A 22,655-nucleotide genomic window follows, 5' to 3' on the forward strand; every position below is an offset into this window, starting at 1 on the left:
TTGCTGCCAGCTGGCCTTTCATTGACTTTCCCAATGTGATTCCATCTTTCTACAAAGCTTATTCTTCCACTGCAGCCATTTCAGGTGAAGCCTGCTGTTCCTTACATTCAACCACCATTTTCATGTTGTCAAGGGTTTGATTCTAGATCGATTGAATCTTTCCCCAAACAATATTCCTGCTTAATTGTTCTTCAGGAGATATACTAGTATATTGTAAGGAGAATACACAAACAGACACATTCCTGCCTCTCTCCTTTGCTAATATAGCTCACAGTTTTTCAAGTCTAGAATTTCATTCACCTAACTTTAAATAAGAATACTTAACCACTTTGGGATGAGCAATACCAACCTCTGTTGTCTAACAGGACTGTCTCCACACAGTCCTTTGAAGTTAAAACCCATGCATATTCTCTGAAATCACACTAATACTTAGTGTGAACATACTTCAAAGCATTCTGGATTTCTTCAAAATACCAGAAAATTTTGCAACATCTTGATATCCCATTTCACTCCAAAGCTGAAATGAGAAGCATTTCACATGGTGATTGTGCAGCACATCCTAATGTACAAAAAAAAAAAAAGACTTTTGTAAATACTGAGAGATATTAAGGTGCAGGCCATGGGCACATTCTACCATAATTCAGACCCCTACAGTTACAGTTTTATTAACCACTAAAGCTTTTAACACTGCCATGTTTTCCTTCACAAATGTATTTTATTTGCCAGAGCGTGCAGCAGCTCAACAGGCAAAAAGTAAATTTTACACATTAGTAGCTAGAATAACTCAACAGTACTCAACCTGGTGCCCAGTCTGAAGTATTTCGTTAACATGGCTAGAGACAGGAAACATTTACTATTCTGCCACTGTTACAAATACCACTGATATTTAAGTGAATAGAAGTATGCTACAAGTGAACAATGATTCACAAGATCAATAAAATAAGAAGCAAAGAAGAATGACTTCCCAGCTATATGCTAAATAAACTGCTACACTTAAGGAAATACCCTTAAAATTTGCCATTTTTAAAGCTATTTGTTTTGGCAAGTGTGAACAGCTGAAACATCAATCTTTCTACCCTGTCACTCCAGCAGATTTCCCTTGATCAGCAGCATTGTTTTCTCTGACAAATGATATGCATTTCAATTAGTCATACTTACACAAGTTATCAACACCCTACGGCTTTTTCTCATACGAAATGACTCACCTTGAACTTGGTTTTTGCAGGTTTTTCACCCTGTTAGTTTCTCCCTCACTTGAAAATACAGCAGAATAAAAATACAACATGGGATGCTGAAGTCAACATGTTTAAATGATACAGCTAGTTATTAATTTTCTTCCATACTAGGGGCTGAGCTCATCAAAACATTACAAAATTCATCTTCAGCCTGGCTCATTCCACTCATTTCTCTCTTCAGCTATAAAATACAGGCAAGTACATAGTAGCATTAAGGGTTTGCAATAATCTGAAACATAAGCAGGATTTCCTACGTGCAAGAGCAGTACCTTGAAACAAGGACAAAGCAGTTTTGCTCTAATTCGAGAAGGAAAAAAATCTCTTGTATGTGACCACAGTTGCGTATCTGTCAGGAAAAACCTTTCTGTATGAACAAAATAACACAGAAAAATCTCCAAAATATCTGTAGTAAAAGTTGTAATTTTTACTACGATGTAGGGGGATTTTAAGTAACCAATAGAGTATAGCTTGCTGTTGTAAGTGGTGGAAGCTTAACCTAAATGGAAGTCCCATTCATATGCAGCTTATAGGAACAGCTCCCACTTTCCTCCTGGCTGCCTCTTCTCTTCTATTCTCAATGTTCTGCTATTTAGGCTCCCTGATGATACACAGAAATATTAAGCAATGTAATCATAATTTACAAAAACTAAGAACTCCTGAGAGTCACTGTCGGGCATGTTTTCTACCAGGGGTCTTTTTTCAGCCAATTCAGTAGAATTCTCATTTCCGATTTTTAAGTTTGTATAGTCTCAGCGTTTTATCTGGTAATGTGCGATTTATCTTGTTCATTACTAAGCTATTAAAGGTGTGAACAACTCAAACACAGCTGGAATTTCCAAGTAGCAACAAAAGCTGAGCACCAGAGTACAACCCAAACATGCAAGTGGTTGTACTTACAGGTATACACACCAAATTTACGTCAAGATACACAGAAATCTTACTGTCAATAATCTCTTTGTGGAGTCAAAAGAGCTTTAGGAGTCTTCAATGGACTGATGAAGAGGGCAGGCCATTGTCTTGTCAATTTTGGTAAATATACCCTATAGAAGACCAGGACCTGCTGGCAGGCAGTGGGAGCTCTGCAAACAGGTCAGTGTCATCAGGGTTTAATTTACTGTCCCCAAAGCAAGGAAGAGTCTGTCTGTGTTGTTAAACACCTTCCAAGAAGTCAAGTTTAGAAGTCAGTGTTTAAAAACATCACAGACAAGTGTTCTGACATTACAGTTCTTTATTTTTTTGAATCCACAATCTATACAGGTATTTACAAAGCATGAAAATGGATAACAGCACAAAATACAATTGAGGTATAAGCTAAGAGCACAGTATGTCATGTTTCAATAAATATAATTTAAAATTTGTAAACTAAGTGACCAGATAGATGCATCTTGTTTACTAAAACCATATAAAATATCTGTTAAATCTCACGTGAGGTAGAGGACAGTTTTGTGTGTCATGTAATGCAACCACAGCAACTCTTAACAATACGACTGTACATCATTGGCAAAGTACTAAAAATTGTTGAATGCACTGATCATTTTTCACAGGCTTTTACTATGGTTTCAGAATAGCCGTCCAACCTGTTGCCTTGCGCTAACACAAACTGTTGTTTTGCAGCTACTTTCTGTAATTTGAGATAATTATATACCGGCATGTCAGCATCAATACGTTCCAAGAGTATGAAAACACAAAACCAGATTTTGTCAATCACAGAAAGCAACGTAACAGCAACAAAGTATTTTAGACCGATTTTTTATTATTTCCTAGAATTAGTTTAAATACAGTACAGCTGTGCTTTCCTTTAAGTGAGGTATCTATATTCGAAGGAAAAAAATAAAAAAAAATCAATTGATACTATTACATTTAATCAATTTTCAAATAGCAAAATTTTATACCATTTGTTTGCTGTGCTTGATGAAGTGCTTAGAACTCATTTTTCAAGCATTTTCCAACTGAACCACTAACCCTGAAAATACACAATTTTCCAAGTAATGAAGACACAATACAACATTGTCGCGCAAGTCGTAACTGCTTTCACAAAAGCTAAAAGAAAACTGGGTGTCTTTCTGAAATATGCAACAAATTGAAAATTCTACACATTTTCTGTAATGAAAACTGATGACTACTCAAACTGCCAATGTAATGAGAAAAAAGAAAATTAAAATTTGCAGCTTTCTTCTGCTTACTACTGACAGCTTAAATAAAATTACTGAAATATTGTAAGCACACATTAACAGATAGGTGTAATTATGTCTTTTGTTGACTTCACCACACTATAGAGAACTGTTGTGTGGGTCAATTACATGAATTAAGTGCAGAAAAAATACAAAGTCATTATCTTAACTGACAACCAAAATATATATTCTACAAACAAGTGAATTCCAGGAAGCTAACCATGTCAGCATGTCAAGGCCAACTTCATACCTAATGCTAGGAAACTTTTCCAAAAATCTCGTAACACATTCTAGCTATCCCCTCCCCAACAGAAAACAAGACTGTATGAAGGAAACATTGTGACTTCTAAAATATGGGCCAAGACTTACTCTTTCAGGCCACCAGTAGCTTTATGCTCCCACTCAACTTCTCCTACTTCACTAATTGCTTTATGCCTTTATTATATACAAGTGATTTTACACCTAAGCTATCAATATATTAAATATAGAATAAAATAAGTTTAAGAACGCAAAACATAACTACATTTATCTAAATACTCAAATTGAACAATATGCTTTATAAAAACTGAAACACAGACTAAGTTTGGAGATTCAGATAAAAATCTCTTTTGTCTTGGGATACATCACTATGCTGCAAAAGAGGGTGCTTTCAGACTGCCTAAATTGCAGGAGTTTTACTCTTTCAGCTCTTAGGTTTTCTTGTTGATTGACGTACACAAAGCAATGTGAAAGTTCTCTTTTGAAAGAAATATAGGGGGAAACTAGCTATTCACCTTGAATCCTACTTACTTTGCTCCAGAAGGTACACTAGCAACTTTGATCTCAGTCTGGGTATTTAATAATGCAACTTTCAAGATTATAGACAATTTTAGGATTTTTTTCCTACAAGTTTCACATCACAACTATCCAGGAAAATTACTTCCTGCCTGAAAGATTAGCAAGCAGTAACTGAAGACAAAACAAGTATTAATACAGAAAATGAGCATGCTATGACTAAAAGGGAGGACCTAATGACAGAATTAGTTTCTACCATTAAGTGTGCACTTAAATGAGGGCCCTTAAATGTGCATTCTGAGTTCCTATATTAGGCTGTAAAATAAACCATTCAATGTAACTAGCATAAGGTAGTGAAAAAAGGTCAACATATTTGTTCTAGAACTGATACAGCATTATTTACAATTTACTAAAAAACTATCTTTCAAAGGCTGTGAACACGCAAAATCTATGGCACATTTATGTATACATTATTACTTAAAATCAGTATAAAATTAAGTCTACACATATGAAAATTGCTTATGTTAAAGAGCCTGAAAGTAATATTTAAGAATTTTAAGAGGATTACAATAATTTAAAATGCATTCTAACTTTAGATGAACTAAACGGAGTATTTACAAAGCTACTTTTAAAGTTATTTTAATAAATGTTCCATCAGCTTTTTCAGCCAGATGTTTTTAAATTATTAGGAGGACACATCTGTAGCTGGAATTGCTAAAAGTTCATATAGCTGCTTGAGTTCTTGAAACAGTGAAAATGCTAGTACAAATTATGGACACCAGCATTTCAATAGTCTACAGCGTAAGCCAGTTAACAGCTGGTTGACACAAAGTAAACCCAAGTTACACCAGCACTCTGCTGGAATTGCCACTGCTGAAGATATACCAGCGGCAAAAGGGGAAATTTGAGCAGAAATTACGTAACACAGACAAGACCTGAATGGAAACAGACTGTACAGTATTCTAATATAATAATTCCATGAGGATTCCATAAATTAAACAGCTAAAATATAAATACTGTGGTAATTTAGTCACTGCACCTGTATTAAACAAGTTTGTATGGCCTTACCTATACTGACAAACAAACAAGGCTGGTTCAAAACACTGCTAAAGCAAATAGAAATGCTCTCTTTTGCTCCTTTAGTAACACTCAGCTGAAATTTTTCTGTTTCCTAGGACAGCATTTTGCTTCTTGCCCATTTAAGTAAACCAACATACGTTCAGTCCACCAATGACTACTTCAAGCTCCATTCCCTAACAATCACTTTTATCACCATTCTTGCCTACTCTCCCTATAACCATGGTTTTGGTGCTTGTTACAGTAAAACATTGTGTTTCTAAAGCAAGTGGCGTGTAAACAACCGGAACCATCTACAGTCAGCACCTTTCCTGCCAAACCATGCTGCAAACACAGGCTTTTTCCCTTCTTTTTTTTTGAGCAAAAAATTAGAGATGAAGGGAAAAAATGTAATAGTTTCTGATCAACACTGACAAAGAAAATGGTTTGGGTTTTTTTTCCATCTAACCTGTTTTAATCATCAGCGTATATATGACACAGAGCTCAGAGACAAAACTGTACACAGCTATAAAAGAATTATTCTGTGACTCCATGGGAATTTATCACCTGATTTCTTATCCACTTTAAAGAGTTGTGCAATTTTATCTTTCTCTGTGATATTCACTCTTGTCATACCACTGAAAGAGAAACAAAAGTGAACTCAAAAGTTTTCAGTTTTACTAGTTAGGGGAGAGATTAAAAAATAATTAAAAAAATACCAATGTAGGCTTTTACTAGTGGTTTCATCCCAAATTAACTGAATTATTACAAGAATAATAAACCTAAGTACCTCAAAAACAGAAGCCAAAGCACAGGTTAAAACTACATAGTGAAATGCTAGAATTACTAAAATATTCCTAATCACTGACATAAATCAGCTAATGTCTGTCAGCTGTATCAAACTTTTTGGAAAGAAGTGCAAAAAGTATTTCTTCATCCAACTTTGTAGTCATGCGTTTAATCCACTAGGAACCAGACTTCTGAAGTACTCAAACATTATATATACATAAAACAGCAATTCTGTACAATCACACACTTTCAAATGTTATAGCTTAACAAACATGCTGAATTTCTTAATTCATGGTAACACTACCGTGCCGTTCAAATACAGAGACTATCAAAATGGTTTTCAAAGTGCCATATGTCAGAAGTTTATTTTTTAAGCTATTATCACAATGTCAGTTAAGGCCTGTTCTATGTAATGGAAGAAAAATCCACAAGTTGGCAAGAAGCTCAAAGTGCGGAGGCTTATGGTACGAGAGAAACTAATACATATTTTTTAATAAATATTACTTTTCTTGAAAGCTTTACTATCTGAAAACTAGTTAAGTCAAGCCTCCTCAGTTTCTAGAAGGAAAAGCCCCACCTCTAAGCTTTTTATTAACATTGCTTGCACACCTACTAAATAGAAGGAAAAAAAAAGCGAGTTTTTAATTCCCAAAGATTCCATAATAACTGTAGATTTTTTCATTTACAAAAACACCCTAACATTTTCTTCTTCCAGCAAGGCAAGCAAATGCTGGCTCTAAAATTCTTTAGATTATTAATGAGTTCCTAAATAGAAAATACTGAAAATATCAGCTTGACTTCACACAATGAAATTATGGGAAAAACTCATGCTGCTAAATCACTTTTGATGATCCATCATTTGTCTCTGTGGAAATTTTGACTATTACCTTACAGATGGAAAACTGCCTTTACTTTCCCCAGTTCAAGAATGAATAATTTACACTGAAACCCAAACTACTTTTGTCCTTGAAGAACTCAAAATGTTTTAAATGTACTTTTATAGCTGGATGTGCAACTGAGAGCAAAATAAAAGATCACCACATACATTTTAACAGACAATATTAAAAGGTAGAGAGTCCTCAAGACTGCATTAGAAATAGACAGAACCAGTCACCTTAAATCAAGAGGTTTGCATTTTTCATTGTTTGAGAAAAACACCAGTACAAATAAATGCAGATTTTCATTGGTTAGGAAAATCTAAAAATGTATGCCTATCTATATTTATTTATATATATCTTCATCTGGACTTGTCTGGGAAATAGAAATCTGCAGAGAATACTTCTCATCACACTAAACTGCTCAAAATTCATTAAAAATGAAAACACCCTGTTTGAAGGACTCAGTCAAGCTTCCTCTTTCAATTTCTATTTTCCTTTCCCATTTTTTGAAGATTTCAAGATCTGCAGCTTCAGCTCCTTTATCATCATTTCTAACTTTTCTCTTGCCTCTCGTTCTTGTCTCAGTTCATCCTGAAGCTCTTGTCTATCTGCCTCTGCATGATCCAGTCTCTGTCTCAATTCTGCTAGCTGTAAAAAAGACAAAGAGAGGCAGAGAAAATTTTAGTGAACTTATTTGTAACATCAACTATTCACTTCAAGGCACCACTGGTGACTACCCTATGCATCAGATGAAAGGACTTCATTCACCAGTTATTTATCAGCTCCTCTTCTACTGTTGTCAAGAATCATGCATCATACTACACCATTAGCAAATAACATCAGTACGTAAAGTTGCATAAACATCATATACATATAAATTGTAGTTATATTAACTGTCACACTAGACCATGTAATAACACATACAATCTGTTAGGAAGACTGTCATTATGTCAGAATCAGATGTTTCACAAATCCCGGAATAAAGAGCACTTTTCCATTTATCAGCTTCTTTTCTCTTACTGACAAAGTATTACTCCTTTATTTCAAAGCCTGAATGCACTTCTAGAACAAACAAAACCACCAACACTGTTTCAGTACCCTTTAGTCTAAATGAAACAGACTTACCATAAATGACATTCAGAAAACCTTGAACATAACGCCTGTGCATTTATATGTGTGCTCAAATATGAGTCCATGCACATTTTTTGGCGAAATGTTTTGTGTTTAAACACAAAAATTAAGTAGTATTTTTCATCTTTGGAGTACAGTAAAACTTGAACTTCCTAGAGTGTCATCAGAACTTATTCACAGTGAGGTCTGGAAATAACTGATGAATTTTTCAAGTGTGGGAAAGTTGCTGTCAAATTGCTTATCCATATACTACCAGCAGTTAAACAGGGAGGAGACTGGAAATCAGTTCTCTACCACCGATTTTAAGGAGTTATTTCTTCAAAAAAAAAAAAAAAAAAAAAAAAGACAAAAAGCCTCACTGAATCTAAAAATTCATCTGCCTTTATAATGATAGGTATCTATCTGATATAAATCATCACTAAGCTCATGAGAACAAAAGATGCAGGAGTGCACGGGATCACTGGTGTTCACCAACTGCTGTAAAACTGCTGGGCAAAAGAACTGCTGCGCTGATTTTAGAGAAATACTGCATTCAGCAACCTTCCTCTCCACTTGTATCATCCAAAATATTTAAATGGTTCTTCATCTAACCAGAAATATTGAAGCAGTTCTTAGATATTAATGCAAGTCTTTTGACTCCACCACTTTGATGAAGTAAACTGTTGCAGTACAATAATGCCCATTGCCTACATGTTGCAACACGTAGATAAGCACGTCTCTGATTTGAGTTTCAATTTCCAGCTCTAAGAAAAGGTTTCAGTTGTGGTTACACTATTTCAATTGACAGGGTAAAGCAACAACTAAACTACACAATTCATTAAAAAAGTCAAGAAAGGGGAGAGGACACTGCATCTTCAGACAGGCCTAGAAAGAAGAACAGACATTTAAGCAAGTTGCAAACCCCAAATTACTCATTTTGCTTAATGTAGGACAGGGTTCCTCCCAGTTCACAGTTCTCAGGCAGAAAAGGCAGCCTGCGCAGCTGCTTCAAGAAGACATTAGATGAAGGCTTTTTTAAAATGCTGTACACACAGCTTGGGGAAGTTGCCTGTTGCCAGGACCTCTGTTTAACTTGGGTATTTTTGACAACTGCTTGGAACCTAGGGTCCAAAATCTATTGTAAGATGTGATAAACAGAGAAAAAGTCCCACATTATATGTTTCCAATAGCTCTACCACACAGGTAATAAGAGTAAACTTCCTTGAAAGAAACGTATTTAGTTTCCAAAGTCTAATTTCAAAAGAAACAATCAACCAATCTCTGTGGGGAACAATGTATGGCTTTTTACCCTCTGAAGAAAGTAAGCTACACAAGCCATATAAAACATGCTATACATGATTATCTTCATAAATTAGAACATGTTGCTACTTGCAGTAACAGGGCTTGTACCAGATGTTTAGTAAATCAGGCCTTAGAGAGGATTATTTCTGGCAGGAAGGCCACGAATCTGTGGAGTGGGATGTCATCAAATTAAATTAATGAGAAGAATTTACGATGCTAGTCTCTGCCCTACTCCCCAAAAATACCAAAACCTGTCTCTCAAGTACTGCTTGTTTCTTAGTTTGAGACAACAAGAACAGGAAACACACAAAGCTACAATCAAATGACCACAAAGCTTTCCTGAGCTTAAGTTTTAGTTTTGTTTACTTTTGAAAAGCTGTGAAGACTCTTTTCCTGTGACATGGTATACAAAACATCACTGTACATCTAATCATAATTGCAACTGATTTTGAAGAGGCATTCCAAGGCTCCCTTGGGCATTAACTATATTTTTCCCATTGGAATAGCATGAATTATCTCCACCTTACACTGGAAGCAGCAACAAAAGTTTAAAAAAAAGTGAAACAATCACCACAGGTTTTGACATATAAACCCCAAGAGGCAGGAATGAGAGACAAAAAAATGGAAAATTTAATTTCCAAGAGAACTCTTGCCTGAATGCTTTAACAGAGCACAGATGGGGGCTCTATCAGACAGAGCAGAAGATTATACCATCAAAGATCAGAAAAAGACCAAGGTATGCTACTGATCTTGACAAAAAGGTGGTTGAGAAGTTTGGATTTGTTTTTTAACATACAAGGAAGAAAAAAAAGAAATAGCTTATTTCTGTAACTAAAATGAGAATGGTTAACTCTATAACACAGGCAAGACTACACACATTAAAAACACAATTTGTTTTAAATGAGGAGTTAACAGACCTTATGTTAAAGATTACTATTTTGTCAGTAACAGCACGTACTTTTGCAAGCTGCATTCTACCTCGGTTTCAGTCAAGGAACAGGGAAATAAATATTGCTGTCACTGCGACCTATTTTGGTATTCGTCTATGGTATCAAAACACACAGAGGAGAAGAAACCTGAAGGCGGCTGAGCAACAGCTTCACAATTTCCTGATACATTAAATGCCATTTTGTTTGAAGCAACTTTCCCTTCTCACCTGTGCTGCGTATTCAGCTTCTTTGTCTTTTTCTAAACTGGAGTCACAGCTACACTTTTGCTTCATCACTTGGTCCAGTTTCTTCTCCAAGTCTCTCTGCTCAAAATAAAATTCTTCCATTCTTTGAGCATGCTCTGTTTGCAGACATTCAAGTTCTTTTTGTAAATTCCGCTGCTCTTCAGTTAGTTCCTTCATAGATTTAGAGTTGCTTAACATTTCCACTTCCTGTCAAGAAAAACCAGGATCATATACACCTTGGCTCCAAGATCAGGAAAGTACAAAGCTGCATTTAAATGTGTATCTGTAAACAATGAGGCCAAAAAGGGCACATTTATCTACTGATAACAATAAACTGATAATGGTAGGGATCTCCTTGATGACAGCCTGGAATTCTGTACCAAGCATTTCACTTTTAAGAAATTACTTATAGACAGGACTTCTAGAAACAGATTCACAACTTCCAACAATGAACCTCAGAAAGCAGAAGCACTGATTTACTAGAATATACTTTGAAGATGTAAGAAGTGCATCATGAGAAAACAGAATAAATGTGTTTATTTTTCCATTAGCATCTTGGGATTTTTTTTTTAAGTCTTAATTTTTTTTTAACTTATTTACAAGCTTTACCTCCAGCAGCAGAACAACTTAAAAGTAGCAGCTCTAGAGGATTCTGGTATGAATGTAAAAAGCAAAGACAGTGTTTACCTTAATCCAGAAAACAGAAAGGAGGCAGAATCACAAATGAACACCAGCTTTTAATGTCATCCATTAAGAAAGACTAATAAAAACCCCCTAAACCCAAGGGCTTATTGAATAGAAAGAGGAAGGTGGTATTTTATTTTTTTTTTTTTTATACAGGGCAGCAATAAGACCATTCCTAGAACACTGATGTCTGCATTTTTAAAATCCTGAAAACTGAGAAACTTTAGAGGAGTTAAGCTATATTTGCCAAAACACTTAAATACTTGAGAAACATTCTGAAATTAAAGAAGTGGTTTACATTTGAATAAAACAAAAGAAAGATCTGCTTGAACACCATTGCAAACTGAAAAGACACCAATTATTAGTGGACTCAAATCTTATGAGCACAGGGGATATTAAAGATTTGGTGTCTGGATTCAAGCTGGAGGGGAATTTATCTGCGTGCTTTGTGTTTTTAAATGAATGTAATCTGTGATATCAATCTAAAACCAGCCAGCTAACATGAGTTTTCTGACGTCAAAGGCAAAAAACCAAAATGCACTCATATTGTCACTGTACCATTTGAAGCTGCTGTTTTCTCTGTAAAATAGTATTTAGTTTTTCTTGCTGTTTGATGTAGGTTTTCATTACTTCTTCCATAATCCTTCCCTTGTCATCTTCACAACTGATGTCCTTCATGAGAGTAGGGGACAAGGTTCGTACATCATTACCTACTTCAATACGACTAGAGTCTCGGGTGATTCTGGAAGAAACACGTTCAGATCTTCCACCTCTTGCAGAACGAGCTGACACGGGTGGATCTGCAGATAAAAGAACAACACAGCATAATAATCACTGAAAATTAAACTTCCAGAGTGAAGAAAAAGCGAAGAAAACAGAAGATGATAAAAAGGTCAAAACAACTTTTGGAGAACTGAAGTGACATCACAAAATAATAGCTTGATGATGAGCTTTCCAAAATGGTATGGTATAAAAAAAGAAGACTCCAATGAAATTTTCACTACTCACCTAAACGTTTATGCTGCTCCACACCTGCTTTCAAGTCAATTTTTTCCTGTTCTTCCAGAGAAAGGTCTGGGTAGGAGGCAGCTTTTTTGTGCTTTCCACTACTGAACTTTCTCTCTGACTGTCCAGGTGAGGATTTAATTATTTCTGAAGTTCTGACTGCTGTTTTTGCAACATCCTTACATTGCGACGCAAGAGATACATTTGGGGCAACCACTTTATCACACATATAAAGGTAGTAACTGAAACAGTAGAACAGTAAAATTAAGAACGAAAGGTAAAACATAATAGATTATGACTAGTAGAGAGCATAAATTTAACTTTACATAATTTCAAACTCTAAAAGCTTCAGTGAAAAATAAGCATGCCCTTTTAAATTTTTCCTACGCAAAAGGAAATCCTAACGATCCACTTAATCTTTACTGAGTAGACTATCCAGATAAGGTTTTGGGGCTATCAAACAAGAGGATTTTCCAAACATGACTGATTAAAAAAAAATTGTATGGAAAATCATGCAAAGTCTTCATTTAAATGCAAAGGGTGAAATTTGCTGTCTGGAGAGTCCAGACTCTCCAGCACTTTCATAATCCTTGTATTAGCAATGGAGGATGGGGGAAGTGATCAGTGTACTGGGAATGACACTCTAAATAGCAAAGTTGTATACTGACAGTGCTGGGGTATTATCTGAGACCAATGCTGGACCTCCTTTCCCACATATATTGAGCAATACATCTGTATTTTCACAGCTCCTGGAATCCTGGGAGCATCCTTCTATACCACCCTAACCTATTTACTAACTTTTAACTAGTAGAGAGGGAAAAGAGCACCAAATGTGCTAAGGTTAGGGCCAAAACAATCAGTGTCATTATGCTGGAGTCCTCATTGCTGCGTTCAAAGCTTCCCTTTCTCCTAGTTCTGAAGGAAGGCACCGACAGAAACAGAGAACTGAAGGACCATGACAGAAGTTCCACCATTCACGCGCTTGCGTGGGAACTGGTTTGATGTGTGTGTGTTGCTCTGATGCATGCTGCTAGCCAAGAGTCTGATCTCACCCATATACGGTAAATGCACAACCACACAGGGAGGAGGGGAAGAGCTATGTTGAGAAAAACTTCCCTTGCTAATGCAGATGACAAACTGTGTACTATGTTAAGGAAATGCACTTGGTTTCTAAAACCAGGAAACTAATCAACAGACAACTCAGCCACAGCCATTATTCCAGTGTGAAGAAAGCCTTCAAACACCTTTTACAAGTCTTTTTTTGAAAGGGAATTAAGTTGCACTAATGGTAAATATGCCCTATGCATATTTCCACATGCATGCATTGTATTATAATATGAAAGATCAAAAATTACCTTCGGTCATTTCTATTTTGAAAAGGGAAACTGTAACATTTTAATTATACTGCCTACTGAAGAACACTCAGATCACAGCTTGAGTCTTGTACCAAAACCCTCCTCATAAGCAGGTCATTAATATTTACACTAAGAAATGCATAAAAAGCTAGGGTGCAGTTACTCCTGTGAAATGTCTTAAGAGTTTTCCTAACAATTTAGGAGCAAGTACATTTTTTTCATTTTGAATTATCTTTAAGTAGCCACAAGTATTTAAATACTTGTCCATACACTGCTTATAGCTCTACACAGGAAACTGAGTTACCTTGGATGGATAAAGGAGGGTGGCTGAGGATCAGTTTCTGCTTCTTGCTTTATCACTGGATACCACTGGGATAATTCCAGGGTCTGCTGTGATTCCGCCTAAAGAAAAGAAAATAAATTGGTAAGTAGAAGATGGGTACATGTTACCTACATTTTCATAAAGGCTCCTCAGTGGAATGGCATTTACACCATGAATACATAAACACTACAGATTTGGGATAGTAGAAAACAGAGCATCTCTGGCATAGATGCAGGGTGACTCAAGCCACTGAAGTTTCTCGATCTTCAGTTTCCCATGTTAAGCAAAGTAGCAACAAAATTAAAAGAAAATCTCTTTACAAACATATATAAAAGCCCTGCTGAGTTTCCAGAACTCTGCCAAGGGCATGCCAAAAATGTTTGGGAGAAACAGCAGAAATTAAGATTCCCAAAAGGTAGTAGGAGCCTTCTGCAATAAGATATCCACACCACAGTAAACACCTGCCAGATACATTATTACAAAATGAAACCTGTGAATAAAATGGAAGAATTACTGGTGTTTCAGACACAGAACTTTCTTCAGTTGTCACAAATACTTATTACTCTTATGACAGAACTGGGCAAAGTTGCTGCAGTAACATGACAACTCCATTCCCTTTGCAGTAACAAACAAATTAATTCAGTTGCATCAGAATACATGATCTTAAAAAACTTTTGTGTATTTTGTATTTGGATAGCACTTCTTGTTCTCTTTGTCTCCAAAAATACTCTTTGAATTACTCTTCAGTCAAAGTTACTAGTGATACCTTGTGCCCCGCTGCAAAGTTACTCTTAATTTCAAGTGAAAGGTATTTTGTCATATACTTAAACACGACACATAGCTAAGAAATTTAATTTCACTGTATTAAAATAGCCTTGGGAAGCAGGTTTTGGACTAAGGTGTGCTTGGTTGACCCCAGCCAGCAGCTAAGTACCCATGCAGCCACTCCCTCACAAAGGCAAGAAAGCTCCTAGGTCAAGATAAAGAGAGTCTAATAGTATCTCTTTGCAGCACCACACAGGCCACTACAAAGACAGTTAACACCATTCCAGCCAAAACCAGTACTTTTTGAAAGTCGATTAAAAAAAAAAAAAAAAAAAAGCCTATAAAGCTAAAAAATAAACCCAAACAAAAACCCCAAACCAACAAAAATCCCCCACAACAACAACAACAAAACTTTACTGTACCAAAGATATGTTACCAGGAAAGTCTGTATTTATGCACACTGAAATAAACTGTCACAGAACTTCACCTCTGGGAGGCAAGAGAGCTCCCAGCTACACAGGTGTGACTTGTACCAAAATCTGTAGAATCAAGCCCCACTTGACTATAAGAGAGACCAAATCACATCTACAATACTCTGGTCAAAACTTCCAGCCCACTAAATTGAGTAGCAATGAAACTGAAATTTAACTCCACCCCTGCAGTTCCTCAAATGGGTTCCAAAACAAAGAGAAAGGAGGGAGGGTACAAGGAAGTTAAGCTCCAAAACAGTAAATTCATAAGCTTTTAAGTAACAAAGATTTGAAATAAAGTTAATCATCTCAGAAAAATTGCCTCATCCTGAAACTTCTCAAGTTTTTCTGCTTATTCAGATCATTCTAATAATTTTAATAATGCACACATGTTCTACTTGTCCTGTAGCTAGTACACAGTAACCCAATTTTTACTTCTGAATCACATTTGTCCATTTAACACGTTTATACATTTACATTTGAAACTATCTATTGGGTAATTGCTATTTTCAAGTTATTTGATCAGATTTTTGCATTCCCACCTATTTCAAATGGAAACTAACTTTACTGTCTCCCCATTAGTGTGCATTTTGCAAATGAATTTCATAACATGAAGCCAATTTTTTACTTAGGAAAGGAAATGAAATGTAACCATGAATAAACATGAAGTCTTTTTCTAAGTCTGTTCTTTCCCCATCATCCAGGTTAATAAAATAAAGCATCTACTTGAATATATACAGGTATATTACATTAGCTAACAACCTGTTTAGTGTAGATACTCTTAAAGAATTCTGTAAACAGAATATAACCAAGTTAAATCAAATGACTTCTACCCAAACTCTCTGGAAGCGCTACATGAAAAATGTCTTAATTTTCTTCTAAGCTAGCTGAACAAAGCTGTTGTTTAAGGAAAAAAGGGTAAGTAGTGGTTTCAGCTAATCATTAAGCCGGTAGTATTAGCAGAGATGGGATTTACAAAAATGCTCAGAAGAAATGTTAACTATCCACACTGTGAACTTTTCCCCATGCATAGTGACCAACTCAAGGAAGTAGTCTGAGAAGCAAGGCAAAGTTTTAGTACAGAGCAATTATCAGAAACTGTCACAAAGTCAAAGGGAATGAAGATCTGACAGCACAGACATTAGCAGCAACCACAACAGCTGTTCCATCAAGAGCAGGTGGATGTTACGCTGCAGTCTAGAACTCAACCAAAAATGAGAAACTCGGTGCCAATCAAGTATACAGCTTACAGCTTTCTTACTAGCACAACAGAAATGAGTTAACCTGGCAAGTACACTGTATGCTCTTAAAACACTGAGAGCAAAAGCATATTTGCACTGTGAGGTGAATGAACTCAGTGAAATGCTAAGGAGAAAGGCAAGGCACAGATTTAGGATGCTCCACAGACTACGGATTTAATTGATAATTTATTATTACTTTATAGACAAAGACATAGCCAAGGGCAACGGTTCTTCCTGAGCCCTCCACCATAACCTCAAAGATACAGCAGCCCTTCAGAGGCTGGTAAAGGTGGTAAAAGCAAAGGTGACAAAAAGGTGATAGAATAGCAAACAGCACATCTTGCAAATAAACTTTGCTAGGAGTGTAAGAAAAGGGAATTCCCACACACTGCACCTGCTACCTCTCTCACACCACAGAACTGAAGGACAGAAAAGCTGACTGAAACAGCCCAAGCTGTCCCAGGACAAGAAAACAGAGGCTGTGCTCCTACACTGCTCTATTAAACTCTTCTTTTGTACTTTCCAGATGCATATTCATGAGACAAGAAAGAAAAAAAAAAACAAACAAACCAACAACAAACCAACCCTCTCACACCATTTCATCTCTGTTCAAGTTTTCAGAGTTTTCTCTTATTCTGATTTCGTATGCTGTTTTGTAAAAAAGAACTATACTTCTGCAATGGAAGACTAGCAAGTTTTTGTCTTTCATTTGCACCACTCCAGTCCAAAGCACTGCTACTGCCAATTTCAGCTGTTTTTTTTTCACCTGTACAGATGAAACCAAGAGATCTTGCAGGCTGAAATCTGCTACTGTGAAAAGGGAAGTGGGATTGTAAGTATGAATATGGAAACCTATTTTCACTGATGCATCCACCACACTACAGTTTAATACCTACAGTGGCATTGCAAGGATAAAGACTGCCATGCCTTTATCAGATGAAAAGCAAAGTCTCCTTGCTATGAACTTATCTGCACCTTCAACTGATTCAGCATATGGAAGCGTGCCAACCTGGATGAAAATTTTCTGCTGAAATCCCTTCCTGAGGACTGGCACAACTGTAAAAATACCTGTTACTACTGTAAGCCTTTCTGCAATACTAACTTTTCAGAGGTATACCCTGAAAGGTGTAAACTCACAGCACAGCTTTTTGGGCTCAGCCACCTGGACTGCTCTTGCTGCTATTTCAAAATCAACAACAAAACATCTTGCAGGCAAAACTGATATATAATCAAATCAGTAGCCACCAAGCAGACATATAAATGCCAAATACACTGAAGAGAAACAATCATGGGCCAAGAACCACTTAAAATCCTCTTACATTCAGACTATACCCAAAGGATTGTACCTTCTATGAATGGAAACATGTATGATGTTCAACATTTATCTGGTACTTATTATTTAAAGCAGAAGCTCTTTAAGGGAAATGTGGTGTTTTTGAACCACAGCATAGACTTGCAGCAGCATTTTAGGAAAAAAACATGACATCTATTATTAACCATTGTCAAGATACCAGCCTACAGCTCATTACTTGGGCTGCTTAAAACTCCCTCTTTTGGGCCTATTTCCCTATACAAGTAGTTTGAACAGAAAGCTACTGCTGAACAAGCAGACTTTGGGCTTCCAAACAGCAACTTATCAATGCAGCATCACCCTGCTCATAGTCATGAAATGGGTGGCTAGCAAGCCAGGTCGCCATACATCATACGTGTCTGGAGTAAAAATGACAAATGTAGAACTAGTTCCTAATACTTGATTTTCAAGCTCCTTTCTGCTTTGCTCAGCTGCTGCAGCACATACCACACAAAGCACACTCAAAGGTCAAATGGGAGAAGGAAAATATCCACAATAGATGTGAATTTTCCAGAGACCGTGTACCTTAGAACAAGCACCAACAAAGCCAAACCAGCTCAAATGAAGTTACTTACAGCCCAAAACCGAAAGAAATTACTGCACATTTTAATGAGCAAAGTATTTCCATGGTGAAGCTCTCCCACAAATTCAACTTCGGCTTGATTTGACAAGTATTCCCACTTGCAAGGCACTTCCAAAACAAGTATTTACATGTGAGCAAAAAGAGATTTAGGAGTTTTACAAGAGTAAGTGAACTTACTTTGGACCGAGCTCTTTTCTGATTTTTCTCACTGAATTTCTCCTTCATTTCCTCCAAGAGATGCTTCAGTTCCTGCTCCTCCGACGTTCCCAAGTATTTTTGGTTAATATGCAGGTAGCAGTGCCACTTGGAGGATTCAAATCCCCAGTGACATGTCCTCTTGTCTGGGGATCTGTGCGAATGCATCACAAATGTCTGGGGTGAGAACATCCCGTAGCACTCCAAACACTGGATACATGGATCATCTGGCGCAAGGTAGAACTGAGGTGCAAACAACCCCTGGCACTTCCCCAGGCATTCATGCTCTACTTCAAAGGCACTGCCAGTCTCTTTCAACTGGGCCAAGGTATTCTTACCAGGGAGAAAACTGCCATTTTGTGGAAAAGTGCGAGGACGCAATAAAGCATTGCATAGTCTCTGAGCATCGGTCAGTGTAATTAACCCGCAGGATGGAGCATTAAATGGAAGAATTCCCAAAACCTTCAAGATATGAAGCTGGTCAGAAGTGCACCTCGAGCAGTATATATACAGTTCATCGCACACTGTGTTGATCTGCTGCAGTGAGAAATCTCGGAGAACCGAATTCAACACCTGAGGCAGGCAAAGCCTTTTTTCTCCTCCAACTTTAAAACAAGAGATGGACTCCCCCTCCAGAACAGTCTGGGTGAGTTCCGTGGAGCTGTCCGGAGGAATGAGCAGCGGACCAGAGAGTATCTGTGGTGACGGAAGAGGCAAGAAGACAGCGGGCGACATACTTTCCTGGGAATAACGAGCTGAAAAGGCTGCTGGTCCACCAAGAGAACTCTGGCTGCTGAGGTGGAACTGTGCCAATGTGTGTTTCAAACCTGGATTTAAATTCAAAGGCTCAGAAAGCGAAGTACTGTTTGGCTTGGCAGTTTCCCCATCAGCCTCCACAGGAGTTTCATCATATTCGTCCAAGTTTTCCTTCTTTATGGTTGGCAATTTATTCATTACAACTTCAACTCTGCCATTTACATGCATCTCTGTCATTGCTTTTTTTAATGGAGGACTCCCATCCTCTTGGATCCCACTCCTTTTTTGGTCTGAAACTAGACTTAAAGGGAAGTTTATTTGCGGGCTTTCCATTGCTAAACACCAGAACTTTAATTAATTAAAGTCTTGAATGTGCATTTTCCTTCTTGTTCATGAAAAAAATCCCAAAGTGCTCTTGACTACCAAGCTCAAGTACACCAAGTTTTGCACCCCTTTCAGTAAAATGTTACTTCTTCAACCTCCAACGGTAAAAACTGTAACACATTTTGCACACTGTACCATAAAATCAATAATGGAGGGTTGCGCAATTTTTTCTAATTGAACAGTTATTTGTTCAGTTTTCTAAGATAAAAACCCCACTGCAATATGTATAAAAAAGCTTCCCTTCATACCCTTCCCACTGTTTCACGCAGTAGGCTAGTACAGCAACTCAGTAAAAAACGTGTTGAAGCAAGTGTGCATCCTTGATCGTTTTTTTTTTTTTGTAAAAAATATACTGCCTTTTCAAGTACGTCCCTGTTTAAACATTAAAGTAGAAAAATGGTCTTGGTTCAAAGAACGCCGATCTTAACACAGCTGATCCAAACCATAGTTTAAGTCGGATGAAAATTTCATTCGGCACTTTCCGTTCCTGGAGATCAAATGCAACCTTAAGGGTTTGCTTTATTGTGCAGCCAACTTCATGATTTCACCGCTGCCACGAGAGTTACTATGGCAGTTCACAAATAAATCCCCAAATTAAAGACTGGTCCAAATCGTCATCAAAAACTGAACGTCCCTCGAGAGTCACCTTTCGCACAGATGTCACTGGTTTGTGTCAGAATTTTCCCACCCCACGTTATTAGTAATAGAGGTAGGATCCCGGCCATCGGCTCAGTGCATGTCTGGTGCTAACGAAGAGGTCAGTCCTTCCGGCCAGCCTGTGAAAAGGGGAACAGGTCAGGCACAAGCCACTCCAAAACACGAGTCTGCTGGGTCGAAAGGGAGGAGATACCAGTTTCCCAGGTAATCGCGGGAGACCAGCGCGCACGGAGCTCTCCTCCGAGACCCTCAGCCCCACCGTCACCCCGGCGGAGCGGCACTGCCGGCGCCTGCCGCAGACAACTCCCGGGGCGCCGCATTCGCCGCTGGGCGAGCTGCGGGCGGGCTGGCTGAGGGGCGGCACCGGGGCGGCTCTCTCCCAGCGCGCACACTCTGCAAGGACGGGGACTCCAGAGCGACGAGAGCCGTTCTCCATCCCTCCCCTCCGCCGGGGAACCGGACCCTCTCCCCGCAGCCCCTTTCCGGAAGGGCCCGGGACGCCGCATCCCGCCGCTCGCACCCTCCCGCGCCCTGACTCACCTCAGCCCCAGCGGCACTGCTTCAGACAGGGCTCTCTCCTTCTCCTTCTCCCTCCCCCTCCCGCCGGTCTCGCCGCTCCGCCGAGCCCGGCTCCCCGGGGGCACAGCCCGACCCGCTCCGCCGCCCCTCTCCCCACCACCCCCGCGCTCCACCTCCTGCACCCCCTTTTCCCCCAGCCCGCCGCCGCCACTCCCTCCGCCCGCCGCAGCCCCATCCCCCTCAGGCGCTCCCGCCCCTCCCCCGCCGCGGGGCCGGCAGCGCCCCCTCTGTACCCCCTCCCTCCCCCGCCGGTAACTCCCCGGCTCCTCACCCGTCGCGGCGGGGCTCCGGCACCCGGGGAGCGGAGCAGGCGCCGCGCACGCACCGCCCACCCGTGACCTCACTGCGGAGACGGCGGCGGAGACAACCACCGAGACGGCGGCGGCGGCGCGCGGGCACGAACTGCCGGCAGCGAGCACCGCCCCCTCCCCCTCCCGCCGCCGGCGCCGCCGTAGCTCCGCCCACTGTCTGGGGCAGCGGCGGGAGCGGCTGCCCTTCCCCCGCCTGCTGTAGCCCCAGTACCGGGAACAACTCCCCCCCAGCCCGGCCCTGCCCTGCCGCTGGCAGGAAAGGGAGACATGAAAACCATAGAACATACAATAAAGGAGTTACTCATGCCGACCTTAGCTCGCAGCCCCACAGCCGCACCTCAGCCCACCCGGGCCAGACACAGCCCCGGCCGCCCTGCCGCTGTTACAGCCCCAGGGGGAGCACGGGGTCGGGAGCGCCCCGGGAGACGGCGAGGCGCCGAGAGCCGGGTCGGGGAGGGAAGGGGGACACGAGAGCAGCCATGGCAGAAAGAGGGAAGGAGCCACGGCGGGAGAGGAGGGAGGAGGCCCGGGAGCTGACGGGGAGCTGTCAGGCCAACCGGTTCCCTGAGGCGCGGCGAGCGTCCCTCAGCGGAGGTTCGGTGCCTGCCCCAGAGAGGGGCCCTCAGTGACTATGCCTCAGTGACTGCCCTTCCCTGAACGCCTCCCGGCAAGAAGTCTCCATGAACGGTGGTGTCCGCTCTGACACCCCACTGCTGGGGGAAAGTGGGTGAACATGATGGTGTCTGTTCCCTAAACAGTTTCACAGACCTCTCCTTCCAGTCGCAGGCTCATCGTGCAGCATCGCGAGTGAGGAGACGGTGAAGCACAGGGGAAGGTGTCAGAAAAACATTCCAGAGCCTGGCTGGGAAACAGTACAACCAACTCTGCGCGGAGGCATTTACTTGAGGGGCTTCTTCCACTTCGGTCTTGTTACTGGAGGAGGAAGATGCTCGTAAGGGCTTGCTTAGTACAAATAGTTCACGTATTACAAGTTTCTTCTGTCTGCAAGAAGCGTAAAGCTTTTTGGTTTACCTCGTCTTTGTGAAGACAGCGTTTCAGCTGAGATTAAGGCACAATGCAATTCGCCATTGCCTTTTACCCCGTAGTTACATGTTTTGATGCGATACAAATATAAAAGCATAGCACATGAAAATGGGGCAGTTGCACAACCACGAGGCACCACTTAACACTGGCCAGCACAGCCCCCAGGGAGTGAGCTCACTCCCGTGCCACTTCCTAACACCATGCCAGAAGGATTGCCACAGAGCACACAAAACCTGCCTTGCTGCTGGTCGAGAGAGGGGTTTGATAATGCGTGACTTCACACCTTTGATACACTTAGATTCCCTCAGCGCTTGCTGATGCAGGGGCCGTTGAGAATCACTGCAAAGCTGCTTTGCGAGTCATCTCTTAACTTGCTTTTAAAACACTACATCAGTTGTGATATTTAACAGTATCTGCATTCCTTCTGATGATGGTTGGACAAAGAGCGATCTGGGTTTGCTGGT

At 39.8% G+C, this 22,655-nt stretch overlaps 1 protein-coding gene across 1 annotated transcript; it reads right to left on the bottom strand.

Moving 5' to 3' along the window:
* Positions 1 to 5,688: 5,688 nt before the first annotated feature.
* On the bottom strand, positions 5,689 to 21,263 carry SKIL (SKI like proto-oncogene). Its single transcript, XM_057411520.1, has 7 exons — positions 21,108 to 21,263; positions 18,443 to 20,376; positions 13,838 to 13,935; positions 12,182 to 12,420; positions 11,732 to 11,973; positions 10,472 to 10,696; positions 5,689 to 7,551 (listed from the first exon to the last, which is right to left on the bottom strand). Exons 2-7 carry the CDS (start codon positions 19,547 to 19,549, stop codon positions 7,390 to 7,392), a joined length of 2,073 nt encoding a protein of 690 aa, XP_057267503.1. The 5' UTR covers positions 19,550 to 20,376; positions 21,108 to 21,263; the 3' UTR covers positions 5,689 to 7,389.
* Between the last annotated feature and the right edge of the window lie 1,392 nt (positions 21,264 to 22,655).

The sequence above is a fragment of the Pezoporus wallicus genome, unplaced genomic scaffold, assembly GCF_028554395.1.
Source record: "Pezoporus wallicus isolate ANWC-B61680 ecotype Strahan unplaced genomic scaffold, APGP_CSIRO_Pwel_v1 contig_6899, whole genome shotgun sequence".
Taxonomy (NCBI): domain Eukaryota; kingdom Metazoa; phylum Chordata; class Aves; order Psittaciformes; family Psittacidae; genus Pezoporus; species Pezoporus wallicus.